Genomic DNA, 23,122 nt, shown 5'->3' with positions numbered 1-23,122 from the left:
GCCGGAGCAAGGAAATCTGAGATCCTGCAGAGCATATGCGCCTTAAATGCAATTCATATCTCAACCATAAATCCTCATCCATCATCCTCCCACACATCGAGCATTGGGTACATATGTCTCATGCCACAAGCACCGCCTGTCGAATCACGCAATCTGCCTGCTTTGTATGTTTGATGCTGCGTTGATACACTCTCATCACCATGCGGTGACCAAACTCTGTATCGGCATGTCACGGCAAGCTGGGAAATGTCGTCCAACTCGCTCAATGTCATAGCCCTGATATCGGGCGGCAAGGATTCGCTGTTCAGCATCCTGCATTGCCTTGAGAGCGGGCACCAGGTGGTGGCGCTCGCCAACCTCTACCCGGGCGCCACATCCGTGAGCAATGAACGAAGGAATGCATCCTCGGTCGAGATTTCTCACGGAGAAGGCCAATCTGAAGAAGGGGAAGATCTAAACAGCTTCATGTACCAGACGGTCGGACACTCCGTGATACCACTGTACGAGAAGTGTCTCGGCATTCCGCTCTACCGGCGAGAAATCATGGGCTCGGCAGTGCAAATGGGTCGATACTACGATGCAAGCGATCTCGGTTCAACGCTCGACGAGACCGAAGACTTGATACCCTTGTTGAGGGAAGTCATGCAGATACACCCCGAAGCGAATGCTCTCTGTTCGGGCGCCATACTCTCGACCTACCAACGGACCAGAGTCGAGTCTGTCGCAGTCCGGCTTGGTCTAACACCGCTGGCATACCTCTGGCAATATCCTGCGCTTCCTCCCCCAATTGGACGAGGTGAGTCCCTGACTGGCCTGCTGGATGACATGAGAGCAGCTGGCTGCGACGCCAGAATCATCAAGATTGCAAGCGGTGGCATCAAAGAGAGTCTTTTGTGGGCCAATGTAGCAGACCCAAGAACCCAGTTGAGGCTTGTGAACGGTCTCCGGCCTTTCTTCCCCGACCACGAGTTCTGGCTGCGCGGAGCGGTCTTGGGAGAAGGGGGAGAATACGAGTCGCTGGCTGTCAATGGGCCTAGAAGACTGTGGAGGAGAAGAATCGTGGTCCCACCAGAACAGCAATCTACATTTACTGGGGAAGGCGGAGTGAGCTATCTCCAACTGGGGAAGCCCAGAACAGAGGAGAACCATGCAGATGGCTCTGAAACACAGGAAGAGTCACTCAGAGTGCCACAGCTGTTTGACCCTCAATTCCAAGCCGTCGTGGTGACTGTCAAACCCCAAGAGACGGCGAGCGTCAGCAGCGATGCAGAGAAGCCCGATGAAGCTGACACCCAAAGGTCGCGGCGAATGTTGATACCATCCCTCCGACCTGTCAAGTGCCTGACCTCAGGCCATGTATCAATTTGCAACATTACTTCCGGCGGACCCAGCCATGCTGAAAGTCCAAGCAGCGCTGCAAGTCAAATGCAGCATATATGTGATGACCTGAAATCTTTGCTCGGGTCGATATCAAGCTCTCTCGATATAGCGACAGGGCTCACACCGTCTAATATCGTCTCCACGACCTTGTTGCTGAAGGACATGTCGAACTTTGGGGCGGTCAACCCGATCTATGCTTCGCTGTTCCGCTCAGGCGAGCCGAACCCTCCAGCACGTGTCACAATTGCATGTCCGCTTCCAGAGAACATTGAAGTCAGTCTGAGTGTGCTAATCGACGCCGGCCCTCGTGATGCCCGACGAGGGCTGCACGTGCAGAGTCGGAGCTACTGGGCGCCAGCGAACATTGGACCGTACAGTCAAGCCATTTGTGTGCCAGTGGGCAAACAAGAGGAAACCCAAATCAATGTTCACGATGCAGGGTTGGTAGAGATGGTCCATATGGCCGGACAAATCCCTCTGGTTCCGCACAGCATGAATTTTCTTTCGCAGGCAGGGTTTTTGGAGGAGACGGCGTTGGGTCTGCAGCATTTGTGGCGGATTGGCCAAGAGCGAGGTGTCGACATGTGGCCTTGGGGGATAGCCTTTTTGGAAAGCGGCTGCACAGATGGCCCTGTTCGTCCCGAGCTTTCATGCAGAGTATGGCAACAAGCTCATCTGACTGGGACGAGATCGACAAAGGCCGGCATGGGCGAAGAAGGCGACGAGGCGGACGAGGGGCCGGATGCGTGGGACCTGCAGTATAATCGTGCTTCGACGTATGAGGCGTCCAGTGGAGAGATGACAGTAGGCCAACATCTTCATCTTCTTCCAGACGCAAATATCTTCCGACAGGATGGGAGCTCAGCTACGTTCGTTCCTCCCTTCGTCGCTGCAGAGGTTGTTTCTCTGCCTCGAAGCGCGCCGGCCGAGTGGTGGAGCATGGGAATCGCAAATTTGCCCAAGAGTCCAGCATCCAAGCCTCGAGTGTCGGCAGTTCGGAAAGATCGGGTTTGGGGATCTATGGCCAAGGTGACAATTCATCCTCCTTCATACGGGAAATCAGGCACAATTGTTCACTTGATCACGGCGCTGGTCCATCAACGTGCTGACATTGCTGGGGTCGAGAGCGATATCCTAAACCTGATTCTGCCCGACAACGAGTCCGAAACTCTGTCATTGGGCCCTGCAGAACTGGTCCACGGCACCGCTTTCATCACGTTGCAGGCTCAACAGGAGTGGTCTCGGATGAGTGGAGGGCATCTCCTCAGGAACCTAGCAGTCATACCGTGCAACTCGTTGTTTGGAAGCTCTGGGGTAGTTCCCAGTGCGGCTGCGGCGAACAACCTGGCCGTCTCGTCGCTGCCGGCCATTGAGTTCGGCACAGACATCCAAGCACCAGCGGCGTTCTACCCACCCTTGCCCCTTGGCCTCGCAGTGGTCATGCGGATCGACCAGAGTACGATGTAGTCCCGATGAAAGTGTATTTGCACTGTTTCTATTTCTGTCTCAGGCTTCACACCCGCCCGGACAACCATTTTTTCACTACCCATGGACTCTAAGAATATCAAATACTAGATCCGTGGACAGTGTGCGGCCGATTCTTCCAAAAGCAGCTGCAGCAGCGGGAGTGAGAGTGGGAGTGGAAGCGCTACTCAAGACATAGTACACCCGCTCACAGACACCGTGTGAAAGACATGGAAGTCACACACTATGGACGCCGACGGAGCCGATCTTGAATCTGGGTTCTCAGCTTGATCTGCAGAGAATACCCGCCGGGGGCTGGCGAGGCTGAGGTAAGTCCGAGGAGCGCGCGCGAATTGAATCACGCCCACGCGTCTGTCCGTGTATCCGTCCTTTGCGAAGGTCAGCTGGAACTTTTGAAGCATCAATAACTGAGCCGCTCGCTGTACATAAGCGCCGAGGCAGATTCATTCATTCCCTCTGGACGGAGTTGGACGACGAAGTAGTGGCGGCAACGGCGGCGGCAAAATGGCGAAGAACAGCGAACTTTGGTGCCCTTGGAGAATGAGCTCAGCGGTGACGTTGGCTGGGTATCAGGGTCAGGGATTTGGACCAGGATATACCCAGTACTGTACTGTATCAACGCGGACATATTGGTAGTTGGCTGGACGATTCAAGACATCCACCCCAAAGCTCGCGCCATTATCCTGGATACCTTCTCATTTTCCCCTGTTGTGAACTCCTCACAGAGATTCATCCATTCATGAATGGACGGGAAGGATGTACATAATGGAGTATCTGAGCGAAGGCTGCTTTACCCTGAGCTTTGCCTGAGCCAATATCTAGTCCGCCCTGGGCACTCCCTGAGTCTCCCACCGAGCGATAACGAGCGATCGGCTGCACCTTTGTCTCCGCTGGGCACTTATTTTTTGGTAGACAATCGTCCGGGAACCGGTATTTTACTATTCGATGACGTGCACCTACGCTACTGGTCTAAACCACCAGAGCTGCTTAACTAAAACAGTTGGTAGAGGCGCCTAGAAAGTCCCCTTTATATTGCAAAAACCTCACTAGTTAATCAGACGGTCTCCCTGCCTTTTTTTCCGTACTTTGCACACGGGGTGCTAGTTTCGAGCCACACATTTCTTACTCCTATTGTCGAGAATTGGCATGAGAAGAACCTTCCTTTAAGTAGAATTGTCTTACCTAGTTACAATAGTATATATCGATTGCTGAAGAAGAAATATCGTTCTGAAGTCAGTGGTCTTTGTCTCTTGCTGCTGACCTTCCTAATTCCTAGCGCATTTGCAACCCAACGGACTCCCGCCGTATCATCTCAGGCGGTTGATAATCCACTTGGGCGTCGAGGAATACTGTAATACTGTCTTCAATCTTTGCTGGCTATGAGGAGTCTAGCAGACTATAGAAGTTACGGGAGCAGGTCATTCCATACAACAACAACCACGGCCTCTGTGCAAGTGTCTTGGAGCATATCGCCTCCAAAATGGCCTTCCATATATAAAATGACCAAGACTCGCCCCACTAAATATCTGTTTCGGGTGACGAAAACTGAGTACACGTTGTTCTACCCTGAGCACATCCAAGTTATAAGTCGGCTCTCTTGCGGCGTGGCTGCGCAGTTTCCCTCCTGGCTTCGCTGGCCCTCTCGCATCCTGCACCGCGCGAGTAGAGCCCTGAGCAGGATGTTGAAGTGTCTCCAACTCACTCCGTAGATTCCCAGATTTGGTTCAATCGGCACAGCCTCCCTAGCCATAGTCTGTACTACCTTCCGCTGTTAGGTCTTCAGCTCAGCCTCCCTAGCCTCCCGTCGACGCGTCGTTTCCAGTACTAGTGCACCAGAAATTTTGTAGATGATATGGGTAGTCGGCCACCCCACACTTACCCTTCATTGCCTCGCCAGCACTCGACCATCAACATTGCTTATACAGTCGACACATCAAAAGGGCGCCGTCGAAGGCACCATTAACATCCAGCTTGCTCACGCCGCCGTCATCGTCGCCGGTATCGCAGATTCAAGCAGCGTCCTCTCCCCATGGAGGTTCTTTCTTCGTCAACGAACTTTACTCACAGGTTAAAGAGTCTCTGCAAGCAAGAACAACGCCGTCTGGTGCTGTTCCGCCTCCAGGTTGACGCACAAGATCCTTCGTCGATTGTAAGATGTGAAACTTTCATGTGCGACTTGTGGGGACAACAATACCTTCACTTTCATTCTCAACTCTGACCTTTTGCCAACCCTACCTTCCAATCTCCAATCTCCAATCCTGCTTGACGATGAACTAGTACACATCTCTAGGACTTTGGAACGTTTTCTGCGGCACAAACGCAATGAAGGCTTTCGCGGTCTCCTGTATGCCCGAAGCATATGTGAGCTACCTCATCGAGCATCTATAGAGGACATCCACAAGATGCCTTCTGGTGAGAGACTGCGCCTTATACAAAAATTGGGAAAGATCCTTGACCAAGCGAGCCGGAAGATCGATTTGCACAGAGAAATTGCTGCGCTTTCTCGGGAAGAGCTCGAGACTCTGTTGAAGTCGGGGGCACAACGTGATAAACCCGTCACCAAACCTGGGACAAGGACGGTTCTCACTTATGAAGATAATGCTTAACCGTCTTTAAGCAGCTCTATGTATGGGGAATGTGGTGTGACGTTGTAAAGGAGATGTCCGAATTCGACTGCTTTACCCTTTCTGATCTTTTCATGGGGATGTCATGATCTGAGGAAGAGATTCGTTGGTGACGATCCGGGCGACGAAGAAGAGGATCAAGCATTTCTCGACAGCTACTGGCACGTCATGGTGGCTGGCCGTCGGTTTGACGGCACTCGAGTGGAAAAGAAGGGGCTGGGGAGCTTGCTCGAGCCCATGTTCCAGAATCGGGATGACGAGGATCGTGAACGGAGCCAAGAGGAAATCAAATGGAGAGTGCACGTCTCTCAAGTGCTGCGAGGACGAGTGCTCATCTACACCGAGGGTGGTAGGCTGGGTCTCGTTCCCGGTAACTTGATGGTCGGATATGAGGTGTGCGTGATCCTAGGCTGCAGTGTCCCAGTTATCATGGCGGAATTGAATTACATCGACGACACGGGAGCGATGTCATCAGATCCTTCCCATCACGGGAAGCCAAGCGGCCATCATATTTTATGGTGCGAGTGCTTCATCGACGGCATGATGGATGGGGAGATGATTGAAGAGTTGGGAGGCGAGGAAAACGGCCTGCGAATGATTCATGGCGCCGAGGGTGTCGGGGAGGATAGAACATGGGGGTTAGGCGAGGGGATTCAAATGAGAGAGTTTCACATTATCTGAAACAATACAGAACTAATCGCGAATGGAGGATGAGTTCTCGAGAGATGTTGTTGACGCTGGTACTCGGTAGTTAAAAATGGAGTTCCCGGCCCAGTCTAGGAGCCAAACATGGCTTTTTTCCGTCCACACTCCTACCGAGACTCCCTAAGTATGTTATACCGATGTTATACCCATGTTATGCCTATGTTATACCCATGTTATACCCATGTTATGTACCCAGGACCATGGTGGCTGCCACGGTGTCTTGGACTTCGTCATCGTAAAGCCATCAATCCAAAATCCGAAAGCCCATGTGCCGCGTCGCGTCAGGTCCTTCTTTCGTGGCCCTTGTCCCTGTTGTTCCCGCCCCGATTCCCGTTCCCGTTCCCGTTCGTGTCCCCCAGTCGCGAGGTTCTCGCGCCTCCTCGTGCCCCCCTATTTAGGCCCGGGTGGTTGGGTGGTTGGGTGGTTGGGTGGTTGGGTGGGCGGGTAGGGGAGGTCACTGAATGAGTGAGGCATGACAGAGTGCCTGCATTAGTGACATCGTACCGACCTCCATCACGGGCTCTCAAAAGGTAGTAATTGAGTCTTTTTCTTTCTCCGTATCTTCTCTTTCCTTGCGTTTTGCTTTTTTTTTTTTTTTTTTCCTTCATGAACTGCTTCCCCCCCCCCCTGCACTAGCCTGGTTTCATGTCCTCTCCCCCCTGGCTTGGTCCCTTCTTCCCTATCCCTTCTCGCCTACCTATCCGACCTTCTCACCTACATACCCGTTTGTACCTACCAACCAGTACTCGTATTTACGAGGCACATTCCTCGCGCACACAACCTTCCCCCTGCCCCTACAGCTGATAGTGCGTTTCGGATCGTGTCGTGGCGTTTCGCATTTGTTTCCATCGCCAACCGTACATACCAGTGCCAGTCCAACAGCCCAACGAATGTTCCACGCCCTTCCGCCCTCTCTTCCCTGCCGTTGAGTGATGAGTAACTCCCCCCCATTCACGGCTGAAGCCTATCAATCAATCGACTCATCTATGTCCCTAGATAGGTAGGTGGTGAAAGGAGGATTGAGAACCCACCTAATGTAAACCAACGCCCCGACCCAATCGCATGGGACCCCCAAAGAAAAAGAAAATAAAGGCAGCCCATCGTCATAATCTTCGACTATCCACAAACCAGCACCCAAACAGACTGTGGAATGGAAATGGGAAAGGGAAAGGGAAAGGATCTATCCAGGGCTTGTGCGCCCCATGTGCCTCCCTCCCTACCCGCCCACCCACGCCCACCATACAATCAAACAATCAAGCAAATCACCCACCCCCAGAATTTCCCTCCCAAGGCCCCAGCGAGGAGCGAAAATTCGTTCTCCCTTCTGGCGTTATCTGCTATCGATAGCTGCGAGATAGAAGCTCAAGATAGAAGATATGTAGAAGGCGCACCTATGTAGAAAGCCCTGTGGTCGCCATGTGGGCATGCATACATGCGCTACCTATTCCCGAGTCCGTAGCCTTCACCACAGGAACCCTAGGGGGCCCGTGGATGGGGGTCTTGTACACAAACCCCTCTCATGGCGAATTTATTGCGAAACCTTTACATCACCCGTCACTATCGCAAACCAAGCTGAACGAACGAACGGCGTGGCATGGCATGGACCTTGTTGACTGCAGTGGCCAACACTCATAGGTAGAACAAGTTCACACTCGAGAATTCTAATAGTACAAAAAGGTACACTGGCGGGTACGTACAGGAAGCTCTGCGAAAGCGGGCTCTGAATGCTGCCTGGTAACGTTGCTTGCTCATCCCCGGATTGTCTGTTTCTCATCTTTGGAGCCTGCGCTTCAAATCTCTCTTCATCTTCCATCCTCACAATGTGTGAAAGGAAAAGAAAAATTGTGGTTCCGTGTCAAAATCCAAAAAAAAAAGGCAATAAAAGATGGGTCTTGAAGGAAAGAAAAGAAGTAAAAAATGGTCGGTCGTCGTCGACCTCCAACTCCCCCTCTTCCCGCACAGCTCTGTGTCTGCCTGCACCAGCAAAAAGATAATACGTTCCCCCTTGATCACCACAGCCACCCATGCCCAACCCCCTCCCCCCATCAAGAAAGGCCATAGAATACAATAAAGTGGTCTTGAAAAGCAGTTGAAGCGAGAGTTAAAAGGTTCTAAAGCACTTTTCTTCCCATAGGCATACACTTTCTTGAGCTCCTGCGTTGCGTTGGTTTTTCCCGTCTCGTCGACTCCGAGTTGGTGGCCCCCATTTGGGTGCTTGGGCGAGGGAATCCCTGAGAAATATTCTTGTATCGGTCCTGAATCACATCATAAGAATCATTGCGGTCGTGGTTGCTTTGTGTTGTTGTTTTGGTAAGATTTCGGGTTTTCATGATGGTTCTTTTGTAATTCGTGAGGTCAAATCGGGTATATTTACAGGGATTCGTCTCGCTTCCTCTTCTTCAGGGCACGCTTGCTTTCTCCGGATGACGACGCTTCGGACCCACTGCTGCTGCTGCTGCTGGACGAAGTAGCCATGGCTGCTCGTTGTGCCGCCTCGTAGAGAGCGTGGCCCATTTCCTCGTCGTAAGGCTGGTGAGGCTGGAGCTCGCCGTTCTCAAGCACACCCATGACGATGGCGCCGCTGCCATGAGTACGGGCATGTTGGGCGAGATTGTCGGAGCGCGAAAACTTCTTGCCACACTCGTTGCACTCAAATGGCTTGTCCTGTGTATGCAGAGAGCGGTAGTGACGCTTCAGGTGCTCTTGTCGACGGAAGCGACGAGAGCAGAGGGTGCACACGAATGTCTTGGAGGGATCTTCGGTCAACGATTGCTTTCGTCCACGGCGATTGGCAGGAGCTTGTGATGGAGTAGAGCCATCGGCGTTGGTGGAGCCACCGTTGTCCTCGTTGGTGCTTTGCTGTTCCTGAGGGGTAGCCTCGGAAGTGCTTTGACCGTCAGCGTGGCTGTTGATGTGGGCATCCGACTGAGTGAAGTTTTGGAATTCCAAATCACTGTCGATCGAGCCGTTGCGCTTCATCTTGCGCGGAGCTTTCTTCTTGGGTGCGCAGCACGAGCCTGAATCGGAGGACGAGGCAGGAGAGAGCAGGCCGGCGTGGGCAGCGTGGTCGTCCTCATCAAAGCTGCCAAAGCTGTGTACGCTGAGAAAGTCCTCCTCTTCACCCACAGACAATCTCAGCCTCTTGTCACCGTTGTAGGCAATCTCTGGGTCGGTGAAGTTGACGAAACTGAATTCGTCTTCCGAGTCCAACTCGGTGCAGAAAGAGGCTTCAAACGAAGGATTTTCGACGAGAGTGAATGGATCGGCAGTTTCATGCTCGGGAGTGATGGGGAAGGCTGTGTTTCCGAGGGCAAACTTGTGCTCGTCGTCTTCGGCAGACAAAGTAGGCAAAGGAGGGAAGCTCTGGACAGGCGCAGAAATGACGGGTTCAAGCGAAATCGAAGTCAAATCTCGGAGGTTGACAAATTCCGCTACAGGATAGGCCGCGGGCGAGACTTGAGATTGAGGAGAAGCAGGGGCTAGAGAAGGTGAAGCGCAGCTGCTCAAGTTGGCGGTGGTGGAGGTGGAAGTGGTAGAAGCGGAGTGAAAGGAGTCGGTGCAGTTGCTGGGCAGAAGCGCCGCCTTGGCATCGCCGGGATGCGGGAAAATGTGCACCTCTGCTAAAGCTCGTTAGAACCTGTTTCATGCCATTGCTATCGCTCACTTCGAAACCGGATGGTACTTACGTCCGTTCTCCGCCCACTCATCCAGAAAAGTCAGAGGCTGCATTTCCTCCTTGCTTGCTTCAATTGGCAGGTTAAAGTACCCGGCGCCGTGCACGGGCGTCTGGTTCACACTGCTCGCTGGAGGACTGCTGGCTGTGCTGGGGCAGGCCGAGAGACATGGAGTCGGTGGTGAAGAGTGCCGGCTCTCAAGGTAGCGTCCATGCTCCATATGGCCGTTGCTATCCAGCAAGATCTTGGGCATAGGCATGGCCAGCGTCAATGGTGGGGACGCCCTAGGAGTCAGCACCTGCTGAGGAACGTAGTGGGCGTGAGGGTGTCCTCGGGCATAGTGAGCAGGCGCTTGCCAGTACTGGTGAACCATATACTGCTGCTGCTGTGGCGGTGGCTGCTGTTGATGGTGAGGATACCCAGCCATGGGGCTATATGCAGGCTGCTCTGTTGGCATGGGCGTGAACACAGCATTATGCCGTGCGTCCGAGTCGGGCCGGTACTGGTAGAATTGGATCTGTTGGGTTGCCATTGGATATGGGGCTTCCATTTTAATGGTCTTCTTCTGTGGTCTGGAATAGACGTATATTCCCCCTATCCTCTTGATTCTTCTTTCTTTCCTAGGTTTGCTGTCTCTCGCAGAAGCCTTGAATCAGAACACAAATGTTGATAGCAAGGTCGAGGTGGTTGTAGTACAGGTTGGTACAAAGAAAATTGATGTGTCCAATGAATGGCTATGTCGTCGTCTCCGAGGGTCCCTTTCTGTCTCTGATCACTGGCTGAAGCTATACATACAACAATGCAGGATATGCTGGTAACCGTCCAGTCAAGTGATGACAGAGACGTATCTGTAGGCAGGCAAGGGGATTAGAGGATATGGTACAATGGTTGTTGGTACAGGCTTTCAAAAGGAAGGACTGGATATTGTTCAATCAAGTACAGCTGGGTGTTGTACAGGAGTATTGAACAAGGATCCGGAAAGGCCTGGTCAAAGGAGAGGATATAACAAGAGGTAGAAGAAAGCGTAGATCGTGGGGGATAAATGAACGACTGCCTCGATATGAGGAAACGAGAGGGAGAGGATAAGAGCTGGGATCACTGGGTGCCAGAACGAGGCATAAAGAGAGATCGCTGGATAGCCCGAGGGCTCTGAGGCCGGCGGCCACCAGTGACTTGGGCCCTGCACCTCGATGGAGTATAGTTCGATGGGCTGCAGGCTTCAAGAGGCTTGCAGCACCGGGCGCTGCGCTTCGGGACCGTCGTGTTCGACCCATGTCAGTGACTTGACGGAGGGTGGAGGTCATGGTCTCACCAACCCCCAGTCCGTCTCAAAGACTATCACCCACTAAAATGGTCCACTCGACCAGCCGCACTCTTAGAGCAGCGACCTGGTTCCTGGATTGTGCTTGATGCCTGGCATGAGGAAGACAGTCTGGCCAAGTTCAGTTGGCTGGGCTGTGCTGAGCGCCGCGCGCCGAGGAGGATGAGGGCCATCACGCAGTACCCGTATGCATGGGAAATTGCATACTGCTCAGCACAGACACCTGCATCCCACCTCACGTCTTTGTTGGGGTGGGCATTGCCCATGACGCACCGTGGCCTTTCGGGTGACCATTGTGGTGGTTGTCTTGACTGGGTACACCCATGGTCGATAGTTGGCTTGCGGCTTCGATTATTGCCCATGCGAGTAATCCTATAAAGGGAGAAAAATGACCTGACTGACGGCCTTGACTCCGCCATTGGAGGAATAGGCCAGATCTATCACAAACCAGCGCTTGAACTCGAGGGCGTCAAGTGGTGGAAAAGTGCGTACGAATATGTATAGCATCTTGGCCGAATGATTATCTAAACTGGGGGTTTCCTGTCGGGGCCACCAAGAGGTTCGACACAAATCCTCCTGAAATCAATTTCAAAGATGGCCTGCGTGAGATCATTCGCTTGCGACATGTATCCGGACACAGTCGAGACAAGCTGAAGTGGGCAAATGACGTGCCTGGATAGGTTCTGTCGTTAACCATAATGCAGAATCGGGCTCGAATCAACGACGCGGGTTTCCATCTGGGACGTGCAAGACGTGTTGGTGTGCATATGCCCCGTAGTACTCGGTACTCGCACCAAGAGCGTGTGATGCTGACTGGGCGAGTCGCTGGCATGTCAACGCCAATCATGGGCGTGACGTGGGCGAGCAGTTGGTGATAAGCTGCGTCCTCGGCCGCCTGGAGCGAATCGCTGGCTGACCAGGTCTGACCTATTCTTGGACCGCGGCCTCAAAAAAACCATATTGCCCATAGTCTCGCCCATGGGAATCCTCAACATCGGTCTTCCAACCATTGAGCGGAAAAAAATCACTCGTGGTCGCTTTGCTCGTAAACGCCCGCGCTGGACCTTGTGTGCTTGTGTAAAACAATCGATCTGCCTCGCCGCCTGGAGTGGACGGTGGAAATTCGTGGCCGGCAGTTGAGTGACAGCGTCACCCTACTTTGCCTTTCTTGTCTTTTCCTGTTGTGTGTTTAGGCTTTGGCTGGATTGGAATCACCATCGGGAGGTGGTGGCAAGTGCTCTTTCGCGAGACCGTCCTTGTCAGGTTGGCAAAGTCGTGCAGAGAGGCTTGCATGTCTCAGACTTTGCGAGAGCCACTGCCGTCCCTACATATGCAGGTACGACAAGCAGTGACAGGAGCGTGTGTGCCTCCACTCCAACGAGAAGGCTCACTGGGCAGTTGGCTTCGCGTGCCTGGTTTACCTTTTCACACGGGTTTGCTGCTCGCGTTACCGGTAAGGCCATGGTGTGAATAGATGACGGGCTTGATTGGCTTCCCATGTGTGTGTGCGTGTGTGCAATTCGCATGCAAAATGCGTGCATCAAAGGGCTCAGAGAGTCGGAGCGAGAGCCATTCGCTCCCAAGAGCCATCACCAAGTTAGCATTGATGATGGGATGTTGCATAAGACAAACAAACCACTGCCCAAGCACCACAAGGGCCCCGGTATTCGCCTGCCGGATCAGACAACTTGCTTCTCCCCGCCACTCCCGCGAGTATAGACAGGTGACCGCGTGTTTCATCTCTTCCAGCTGCAGAGACGAGTTTGTTGGTACTTAGACTCGGTTGGGATGTTGGCTTTGCCTCTAGGTAAAGACACCTACCTACCGTAAAGTACTAAGCACCTCTGTTGTCGACCCGTGTGGACTGAGGGAGCTGCCCACCATTGTTTGTCAGCTCCAATTCGTACCCAAATTCCGTCTTCTGTTGCATCGAGTCATGGACGATCCACCAGTAGTTATAGCTAGTGGCATACCGAGAACACAAGTCTACAAGTAAGTATGACGACCCTGGGGACTCAGTAGTACGTAGTAGGTAGTACCGGTGGAGACCGCGTCCCAGTACGATGGCAAAGTGTGGTTCAAGGGTTTCAAGAGGCCGAAACAAAAGGCCTGCAAAGCGTGGAGCATTCCAGGCTGGATTCTTCCACCTGGTGGGGTGACTTTTTCATCCTCTAGCGGACACGTATCGATAGGAATATCTCTAGCTAATGTCCGGGTCCTACTTACGTACCTCGTACGCCTCCAAAGCTGGGAGCGGGAAGGCCGTGGAGAACAGGGTTGTTCTCTCTCGAGCAATAGGAAAAGACTCTGGATCTGCCTTTGAGTTCTCATTCCTTACCGGTAGGTATATTCTCTAACAAGTACGAGGTATGGAGAATGCTTTCCGTGCAAAAGAGAACTCTGTCGATGTGTCTCCCACTGTGGCCATCTTCCGCCAATAGTCGGTGCAGAGTCTGATCTCACCTTGTTTGCTTTTTCTTGTTTGTATCATTCTGCAACGACTCCCAGCCACCCACAACGGCAGTGGCAAAAGGAATCAATGTCACTCGTTCCTTGTCATCGATCGCCATCCACACCACACCTTGCGAACACCTTCTGAATTGAACGCGGTGGCTCGACCCTTGAGGGAACCCTTGGGTTGAAAAAGCGGCAGCTGCTTTTGCCTCCATGCCGCTGGTCCTCCGAGGAGACGGTCTCGACAGCCAACCAATGGTGAATTTGCTGGACCCAGGCCATTGACAAGGACTGAGCACACCCAGAGGGCTAGGTAAGCAGGGAAAGTACTTGTACTTACTTACTTAGGGCAGGCAAGGCAGGTAGATCCCAACGGTGTCTCCTCGTAGGAACCGTCACCTTCCTTCAGGTACCCGAGCACATCCACTCGCCCCAGGCCCCAGATGGCCCTGGGCCCTTTTCTCACATCCGCGACCCGGCGCATCATCCCACTGTGGGCGAGCTAGCTTTTGGCCTTTGTGGCCCTTGCCCGCCCCTGCCTCAAGCCGACGGCCCCCAGGCACCAAGCTGCAGGCGCCGTCGTTCTCGCGCGCGGGTCCCTCGATGGATAGTGGTCCCCCGGCTTTGTGGCCCTCAACCTTAAGCTGAATAGGCCTAGGGCGCTTCCAGAACGCCCGCTGCTGATTCGATTCTACTGAGGACCATGGTCTTGGGCCAGAAAAGAGCGTGGCAAGTTGACGCCTATCTCTGCCCAAACCCAGCCCGCTATCAGCCCGCGAATGCTACCAGAAGCACCGTGAAGACCCGCAACGTGCTGGGGCCTAACGCAGGAACACTGGACTTTTCATGCACAGTGTGCTCGACTTTTTCTCTTCTGCCCAATTGGAAGCCCGCGCTGAATGCAGGTACGACGACTCTTTTTTGCCTCATTGCCCATCAGTGTCAGATCCCTTCTCTTCTGTTCGTCCAAGCAGCTGCAGCTCGCGTTTCAGATTCGAGGCGATGCGGAAATGCCATGTGCTCATCACTCTCTTGTGCCCGATCGATCCTTCTCCCAACAGGTCCTCTGCCGTTGACACCCTATTGACTCCCCATGCCTCACTGTTTCATGTTTCTTTGAATGGCGAAATTTTTTCTTTTTTTCCCTTCCTGCAAAGCTAATAATTCTACCACGTTCTTGGTCGCTTCTAACCTCGATTCGTTATCTTGACGCTAAGTATGATGGCTTGAATAATCCTCCCAGTTTGGTGCTGGATGGACTCAGCGGACTGCAGGCCGAGCCTAGGTAAGTAGGTACCTAGAGAATTGGCCCTCTCTCGGATACGGTAGGGCAGGGATCATTAGCCATTGCTGATGCCAAAGGTATTTCGCTCTTGACTGTGGGAGGCGGAACCTTCACAGGACTTTGTGCGGAGGGAAGCCATAGTGCTTCCGGGGAAATTGCATATCCACTCTTCTATCTTCTTATCAATGATGGCGTCGGGGAAGGAGCAATGGGCCTACACCTTGGTCTCGTTTAATGTGTTCCCAATTACCACCTTTCCCTCTCTGGCAGTCTCTTTCACCTGCCTTCACAATCCAACGTCGTGGTCTGTTCGGTGGCTGCCTTTGAATATGGGCATCACGGCATAGCGTCTCATCACCATGGTTCGGGTTGGTCTAAATTTCGCCTCTTCGATGAATCCAGACCGGTTACGGTCGAAAAGTTTTCGCGATATTTGCCTTGTCCTTCTCCTCGGCTTTCACGTCAAGGCCGAAATTCAAGTTTATGAGCATTTAGAATTGTCCAGCCCAGATTGTCGGGTTGCTGGAGCCGAAGAGGAGCTGGCGACTTCGAGCGGCACCGGTGGCACTTCCGTTACAATGGGTAAAAACCGATAGCCCTCAAACTGGCGCTGTACGAGGATGATCATGCAATTGTGGGAGTTTCTCTTCACGCGTTCGTCTTGCTGAGACACAATATGGCGTCAACAAACAGGTTCATAGCACTTGTCCTTCTGCCGTGCACTTCGGTGTTTGCTTCTCCCACAAGTAGAGCATCCTTTCTGGGGAAGCCAACCATCACCAAAGTACCTTCTGTAAAGAGACGTCGCAAATCCCAAGTAACGGGCACTTTCCGTCCCGTTTGGTTGTCGTTGATTGGGAACTTTCGTGACAAGATTGTCCTCCGGTAGAGCTCGTCGATCTGAAGGGGCCACTATTCGAGTATCTTGAAGAAAACTCCGCAGATGTGGCCAACATGGATTGGAAGTAGAAGCGTTGACTCCGAGCGTCCAACATGAGCAGGGCGAGGGTTGTAACCATCGACCCTGAACCATGTTCATGCGAGATCAGCGGTCCGACAGGGCGAACCCAAACCTTCCTGCCAGTAATAGAAATGTGATGAAATGCCGGTTCGTGCAAGATGGACCCCAATCCGAGAGTGAAAGAGCTCACTACAAACGAGGCTGTGCAAAAAAGCAATCAAACATGGGCGACCAACCCTGCATTTCCACGTGTGTGTCGCAATGTTTTGTTGTCCTCGAACTGCGATCTCGCTAACCACCCTTGAAACCTGACGAGTCGAAATAAGTATTATCGGTACCCTTGAACCCGCTCGTCCTTTGGGCATCCTTTGGGCATCACGCCGATCTGATGACTCGAAGACTCTTCACCTGCCGCAAGCAACTTCGGAATCTAGGCACTTTTGATTGGATGTATCAAGTTCTTGCCCAGCTGATGGCAACCTCTCCTAGACCATGACGTCCTCGACCGATTTGAGATGCTTCCTTTCTGCCACAGTCACCTTCTTCATGAAGACTCATGATCTCATCAAAGGAAATGGCGGTGATGACCCTAATCAATCGCATCATGTTCCATTTACCGATAAGTGGATTTCGACATAGACGGGCCACAGTTATTACGTCCGGCATTACAGCTACAATGGGTGCATAGGACTCGCCAGCTCCTTACCTGTTTCGTACACTTCATGTTGTTCCCCAATGTGCTTGTATCGAGAACCTGCGGGATCGATGGCAGCGGAGCTTCGCTGAAACCCCCAGAATCCTCCATGAACTTTGGTGTCCGCAAACGTCTCAGCGAAATGGCCAGGAAAATAGCCAGCTCGCCAGGAATTTCTGGCAGTAAATTTGTCGTACTCGAACACTCGGAGAGTGACGATCCGAGATTGATTGCACGGATGACGCACTGACAATGATCGTCGAAAGGAAAGCCTGAAACTGTCCATGAAGGTCCCTTTTTCCTGGTGCCCTTGTGATAATGTTGACCGTGCGTTTGGACCACTAGCGAAGACTCCACAATGATATAATGCAACGTTCTGTTTGATGTTCTGGCACATACCCCAGAATGCTGAGTTCTGTTAGTTGCAAACGCCTATGGGCCTCACTCTTCGTCACAGTGAATGCAATTTTTTGATAATATTGTGGGATGACGGCTCTGGCGGTACACTTCAGCCTGGATTATCACTGAGTCGAATTCAGTAGGACAAAGAGACGCCGAGGTGGGTAGTCACCTCCACAAGGTTCTCTGTACAGAAACTCATCCTCCGCACGAAACCGACACGGCCGCAGATTTGCAGCGGGACCGATATCGCTCGCAAATTCCGAGGAAGCGAAGGCACCATGGGAGATGGTCGATATTTTTGAGGCTTCGTGGAGCGGAGCTCAACATCTGCTGCGCCCTCCATGGCATTTCCTTTCCGTCCAAAAGCCCATCGATGTCTTGCCTGGCCAATATCGCACGAGACCATCTCCTTTATCGCTGAAAGAGGGAAGAAAACGTAAAATAATCACCACAACCGAAGTGGCGGGGGCAAAATCAGGTCTGGCTTCAGAATATCAGTCAATATTTGAGATCATGCTCGCTTTTCCCCCACCCGGACAGAGTCTAGATGCAGGAGCAAGCAATCATTCTCTTCCTATCAATAAATTTCTGTTACAGTTCATCACAAGCCATGACAAGTTCAAAATCGAACCAGAGTTCCTGGCGACGAGAAAAAAACCTCGAGCTCTTGTTTTTCGCCAAGACATATACCCGCTAGTCCCAAAAACGGCTAGCGGTCGCTGCGCTACTCTCATCGAAACTTCTGTCAATATTTTTTTCACCGGCCTTTCTCTCTTTCCTCTCTTCTTTTCTTTTAATCGTGCAGCGCTGCCACTATCAAATACCCCTGTGTTGCTTGGCCGATATTATCAAATACCCATAACGAGTCCAAGTGTCAGTGGCAGCTCAGATCAATCCTAATTGCAAATACCGATCTCCTCGACGAGTTTGATGAAGAAACCCATTTGAGTGACTGATGAGTCTGGGCTCGTTGAGTGTCCCTGCGCTTGTGTATGCGTGGGATCGGACAAACCTGCTATTTTTTCAGCAGTGAGATGGCTGCCGATGCGCGAGGCTGAGGGCAAGAAGACTGTTGATCTAAACCACGGGATGGATTCAACAAGAGTGTCATGGCGTAGCCTCGAGCTGCGCAGCAGGTCTTGATCTTCATTGGCCTAAAGCAGAGGAGAAACCCATCCTAGGGTTTATACTCTTTTGTTTGTGACGTTGATTCCCTCAATCTATGATTCATTTTTGTCTCCAGCTTGAATGCGGTCGTCTCTCGTGTCGCGGGCTGAAGTAGCTGCTCCTTTATCCCGTCGTATCTCAATCGTCTGCTGCAATCTTCTCAATCTTCCCATCCCTCTTCTCCCCTGTCTCACCAATGACTCGGATGCGATCGATCCGGACCTTCTCGTTGTCACCCTCACTCTCCACCACGAATAAAACCAGGCTGTACACGTTCTGGAATTTGACAATGCGGAGTTCAATCTTTGCAGTGCCGGTCTTTGCATCCCAATCTTTGTCCGATAGTGTGATCTCTTGCGCTACTTGTGTGTCTTCTGCTTCATCGAAACCGAGGATGCGAGGTCTATTGGTGTAGATCTTGAGCAGCTTCGGTCGGCTTGGGGATGTGTCGTCATCTGTGTTGCCTGGCAGCGACGTGAGGTGTAACGAGTGAATCTTCAGTGTAGACATGAAGGGAAGGTAGAGCATGAGTTGTTCGTCCGTGTCACTTTCGACCCAATCTGACTTGGCCTCTGCTTGTCCTAAAGGGGAGGGTCGTGCATTAGAAAATGTCTGCGCGCATGTCGAAAGAGCTGCCACAAACTCACCTTTGGGTTTGCTGCCACTGATCAACGTTCTCGCATTTCCATGCTCGGAGTCCCAGTTCAGTAGCTCCAACCCCACGACGTCGACCTGAGCAGTCACATCACCGTATCCTCTTGGTAAATCTGCACCCAGCCACGTGTCACCATTCGAGTTTCCACTACCCTCGCCCGTTTCTATCTTGTTCGCCTCATTGGCCAAGTCCTTGACCGCGTTGGACAGCCCCTCCCGATCTGCGCCTTGAATGAATTTGACTGCTTGGGCATTCTTGAAGATCACGAAGGTCGGCAGAGCTCGGATGCCATATGATCGTGAGATGTCTTGCTGTTTGTCAGTGTCGATTTTGGCGAAGGTGATCTGGTTGGGTCGAGACAGTTGCTCGGCCAGCTTTTCGAAGATGGGGGCGATTTGCTTGCAGGGGCCGCACCAGTCGGCATAGAAGTCGGCCACAACGATCTTGGATGAGGAGAGGAGGGCAGAGAATTGGTCCGTGGACTCGATATGGACTAATAAGTTGGACATGATTCTGACTTTTCAGGTCAGAAGCTTCAGGTCAGAAGCAGGCGGAGAGAGGAGAGGGAGGCGATTGCGTGGACGAGGCTCCAGTTGAAGTCGCGAGGCGGTCACGGCACCAGACAATCGGTTTCCGATCAGGGAAAGTGCTCAGACTTCAACAATAGAAGCGATCAGGTCAGCACAATACGGGTCAAGCGTTCGGGGGAGAGTGATTTGCTCTCGTGTTTAGTTCCCTGCTGCGTAACTGCAGGTTGGTTTGTTATTGCCTTCAGCCCCGCCTCGACGTCCACAAGTAGCGCCTCACTCGCTCAGCCCAGCGCGGCCCGGGATTTCTTTTCACCGAATCAGCACTGCGCATTTCCTCGTTTCTTCATACTTCCTCTTGCTCTCTCTCTCTCACACACACCAATGTCCATCCCGCCAACCCGCACCGTCCACTTCCTGCCCTAGCCGTCCATGATGCCCTCCTGGCCCCTGCACCTCCCTACCTTCAGCCGCTCCAGGCCGTTGGATGAGCTGCAAAGCTTTTTCACCCGCCCGACTTCGCTTAGGGCTGCAGCATGACGCACCCCCAATCTCGAGCTGAATCGGCGTGCATATGCTAGAGGGATACAGCCTATGGTCACTCGGGGTGCCTCTGCGTTGCCCTTGGTTGGGCCTTGAGGAATTCTTGTATGATTCTTCTCTTATCGAGAGCGAGGTAGGGACCTTCTTGCTTAAAGACGTACCTGCGCTTCTTAAGATGTGCTACGGTCCTGATCTGCAAATGCCGACACCACCATGGCTGCCGGAGGCACCAACGTCTTCTTCGTGCCCTACAGGCCTCATTCCAAGTCGAAAAAGCCGCCTTCAGACGAATCTGCAATATCTCAGCAGAAACATGCTGCCCGCGAATACCATCGAAAAGCCAAGCTTGAACGTGTTGCTAAACTAACCGCCATACATAACCGCCATGCACGCAGCTCCAGTGCAGATCCTCAGCCTGGTGCTTCTTCTCGACCGCTTTTACTTCGAAACAAAAGCTTTCCAACCGACGAGGACTGCAACAGAACGTTCGCTGTGTTCGACGTTGGCACTGGAAAACCTGATCCCTTCAATGCCTGTGTTCCCAGTGGTGTGCCTTCGTATGCTCTCGACATCCTGGATTATGGTAAGCCTCTATATATATTCGCCTCCGCATTCAACCCTCCCTTCTCAGACATGGTCGTCTTGAGACGTTGCGGGAGATCCCTCATTAAGTGTTTCAGGTCGCTCAAATCTTGAATCGGGCATTTCCCTCTGTCTAGCGCACTATCCTCTGGCACCGGAAGCTGTGAATGCTTCTCTGACCTCAGCAGCAGCCGCTTCAAAGCGATGGAGAATAATGAGCTCCTCCAGAACCACGCTCTCCGAGGGAACTATCAAAACGGCCCTGTTGGCATGTGCCATGCAATCTCCCGCCGCATTCTGGTCGATTATCTTCGCGTAAGCAATCTCCCTGCCCTGTCGAGTTTTCCGTGCTTCCCCATACAGCTCTTCGCAGCTCTTCGATACTAAAGACAAGCAGAGGCGCAACTCATAATGCCTATCTTCAGGGCGAAGCAGATGCCCCCGGCCGTAATCGAGCATTACGTTTGTCATACAAGACTCAGGCCATTAGGGAGCTGAATCGCGAGATCCAAGAGCTCCAAGGCCCAGCCTCTGACGAACTTCTTCTTGCCATCATCACGCTGGCGTCCCATGGGTCCGGCGAGCAACTAGATCCACCCTCGCAAGAAGAGAATCTGAGCGCACTACAGTCGGTCCAGAGTTTTCAGTATTATGGCCGCATGCAAAAAGAAACGGCACATTTGAAAGCCATTTGTCACTTGGTGTATCAGAAAGGAGGTCTCCATACTGTGAAGATGCCCGGGCTGGCGAACGCCCTTGCGCTGTATGTCAATCCCCTACGACCGCCTCTCTCGCAGTTGGCCATAAATTGACGGTAAACAGGGCCGACATCTTCTATTCTTTCCAGGATATGCGCGTACCGGCCTTCCCACTGCTGGCGCCAACAAGCTTGATTATGTCGACATGGCCTGAGCCGTCCACCCTTCTGGCCCCATCTCTCCAGAATTTGACAAGTGGTTTCCAAGATCTTGGGGACATCGCCGGTTTTGGTCCCTTGATGGATGTTGTTCACAACGCTCGCCTGATCACTATCGGGCTTGACGCATATCTATCCAGACACCCTTCAGCACCATCTCTCAACCGAATAATCTGGGCGAGAAACTTCATGACGCACGACCTCCTCTCCCTCCCCTTAACTCCCCCGCTTCCAGACCTCTGCCCTAATGCTGCACATCGGCATGACAGCAGCAGCTCGAACATGACCACACTCTGCTCTCCACTACACTCCTTGTACAACCTTGTCCGTCTATCGACAATGGCATACACGCTTCTAGTGCTCTTCCCCGTACCCACCGTCGCAGGCATCCATGGTAAATTAACACAGCAGCTCATGCTGGTGTTGGACGACTGCACTGTGATGGACCTGTGGACCACACATCCGAAATTGTTGCTTTGGAGCACTGTCCTAGGAGGGATAGTCGCCAAAGACACCAGCCTGAGGCCATGGTTCGCCGAGATGATCAGGCAAGCCAGGACGAAAACCACGAATCTGGCACTGATGGACTCGGCCAGCAGGGGCAGCAGAAGTCGAGATCGGAGTTACGACAATCCAAATCCATCCATGGAGGACAGGACAGAGGGAGAGTCGCGGGCCTTGTGGACTGTTGTGCGGGACATGTGTTGCCGCTTCCTCTGGTTCGACGGACCTGAGTGTGATGGTCTAGGCGGAGCGTTTTGGGAGGAGGCATGTGACACCACACAGCGGCTTCGCACGATGGGCTAGCTAGTTAGGGATCTTCTCGTCTCTCGGTGCGTATTCATGTCAAAATATAGACCATGTATGTGAGCAAGATGTGCCAGTGTTTACAAGTAAATGTGCCAGTATATGGAAGGATATATAAGAACGTGTGCAAAGCTATGAAAAAAAATATATGTATACATATAATACGCGTTGGTGACCGACTTCTGTCTATGCAATACGGGGTATGCTTCCCCAGCTCATCCGTCCATGCCACCACACCACGCCACACTGCTCCCACACTCACCATTTCAATTTCCAGTCTCAATGCAATCCCGTCAGGACCTAATAGCTCAGCATTCACTCCAACCCAATCCAGTTCTTTTCAGTTTCCAGCTTTTATTTCAAGAGTGAAACTTGGCAAGTCTGCCTGGCTATCGTAAATCCGTGTTGAAACAGAGAGAGAGGGAGAGAGAGGAGCAAGTGTATAGCATAATACCGAGATCTCCTCATTTCATTTATATACATGTTTGAGATCCCAGATGCTGAGGGATATATACACCAAGAGAGGGGGGAACTCTTAGAGACTCGGGAGGCTGATGGTAATATACTCGGACCAGGCCCCCGGTGATTTTTTTGTGGTACGTGTTATTTACGAGGTGCTCATCGCGGAAGGAGAAGGAGAAGACGAAGACCTCACGAATCACGATGGGTCCCGCCTGGTCATGCTGGTTGTATTGCATGTGTTTGTGTTGTGTTGTTGCTCGGCCCCCGTTTTTATTGTTGTTTGATATCATCATATCACGCTTTTTCGCTTGGCCATATTTCCAACATGTAATTGCCTACTGATCGATTGAGCGACTGACCGACGACCGAAACGCACAGGACAGGACAGGACAGGAGAGGAGAGGAGAGAAGAAAACGGTTGCCTCTCCTCTCCTCCCTTCCCTAATACACCTGTCTGTCCAGGCTGGTTGCTTGTGTA

At 52.4% G+C, this 23,122-nt stretch overlaps 5 protein-coding genes across 5 annotated transcripts; 3 read left to right on the top strand and 2 right to left on the bottom strand.

Moving 5' to 3' along the window:
- Nucleotides 1–246: 246 nt before the first annotated feature.
- On the top strand, nucleotides 247–2,847 carry A1O5_06057 (uncharacterized protein; the record flags this gene model as incomplete). The annotated part of the gene is made up of 1 exon (XM_007746653.1): nucleotides 247–2,847. One exon carries the CDS (start codon nucleotides 247–249, stop codon nucleotides 2,845–2,847), a length of 2,601 nt encoding a protein of 866 aa, XP_007744843.1.
- Nucleotides 2,848–5,657: 2,810 nt separating this feature from the next.
- On the top strand, nucleotides 5,658–6,170 carry A1O5_06056 (uncharacterized protein; the record flags this gene model as incomplete). The annotated part of the gene is made up of 1 exon (XM_007746652.1): nucleotides 5,658–6,170. The coding sequence occupies one exon, from the start codon at nucleotides 5,658–5,660 to the stop codon at nucleotides 6,168–6,170; it is 513 nt and encodes a 170-aa protein (XP_007744842.1).
- Nucleotides 6,171–8,564: 2,394 nt separating this feature from the next.
- Nucleotides 8,565–10,418, bottom strand: A1O5_06055 (uncharacterized protein; the record flags this gene model as incomplete). The annotated part of the gene is made up of 2 exons (XM_007746651.1): nucleotides 8,565–9,811; nucleotides 9,881–10,418. The coding sequence occupies 2 exons, from the start codon at nucleotides 10,416–10,418 to the stop codon at nucleotides 8,565–8,567; spliced, it is 1,785 nt and encodes a 594-aa protein (XP_007744841.1).
- A 7,872-nt stretch (nucleotides 10,419–18,290) lies between these two features.
- On the bottom strand, nucleotides 18,291–19,316 carry A1O5_06054 (uncharacterized protein; the record flags this gene model as incomplete). The annotated part of the gene is made up of 2 exons (XM_007746650.1): nucleotides 18,291–18,733; nucleotides 18,800–19,316. The coding sequence occupies 2 exons, from the start codon at nucleotides 19,314–19,316 to the stop codon at nucleotides 18,291–18,293; spliced, it is 960 nt and encodes a 319-aa protein (XP_007744840.1).
- A 774-nt stretch (nucleotides 19,317–20,090) lies between these two features.
- Nucleotides 20,091–22,182, top strand: A1O5_06053 (uncharacterized protein; the record flags this gene model as incomplete). Its single annotated transcript, XM_007746649.1, has 4 exons — nucleotides 20,091–20,460; nucleotides 20,558–20,774; nucleotides 20,833–21,222; nucleotides 21,282–22,182. 4 exons carry the CDS (start codon nucleotides 20,091–20,093, stop codon nucleotides 22,180–22,182), a joined length of 1,878 nt encoding a protein of 625 aa, XP_007744839.1.
- Nucleotides 22,183–23,122: the final 940 nt, after the last annotated feature.

Source organism: Cladophialophora psammophila (assembly GCF_000585535.1).
Source record: "Cladophialophora psammophila CBS 110553 chromosome Unknown aczJe-supercont1.8, whole genome shotgun sequence".
NCBI classification, from domain to species: Eukaryota; Fungi; Ascomycota; class Eurotiomycetes; order Chaetothyriales; family Herpotrichiellaceae; genus Cladophialophora; species Cladophialophora psammophila.
The sequence above is the reverse complement of the archived record's forward strand: the minus strand, read 5'-3'. Positions and strand labels throughout refer to the sequence as shown.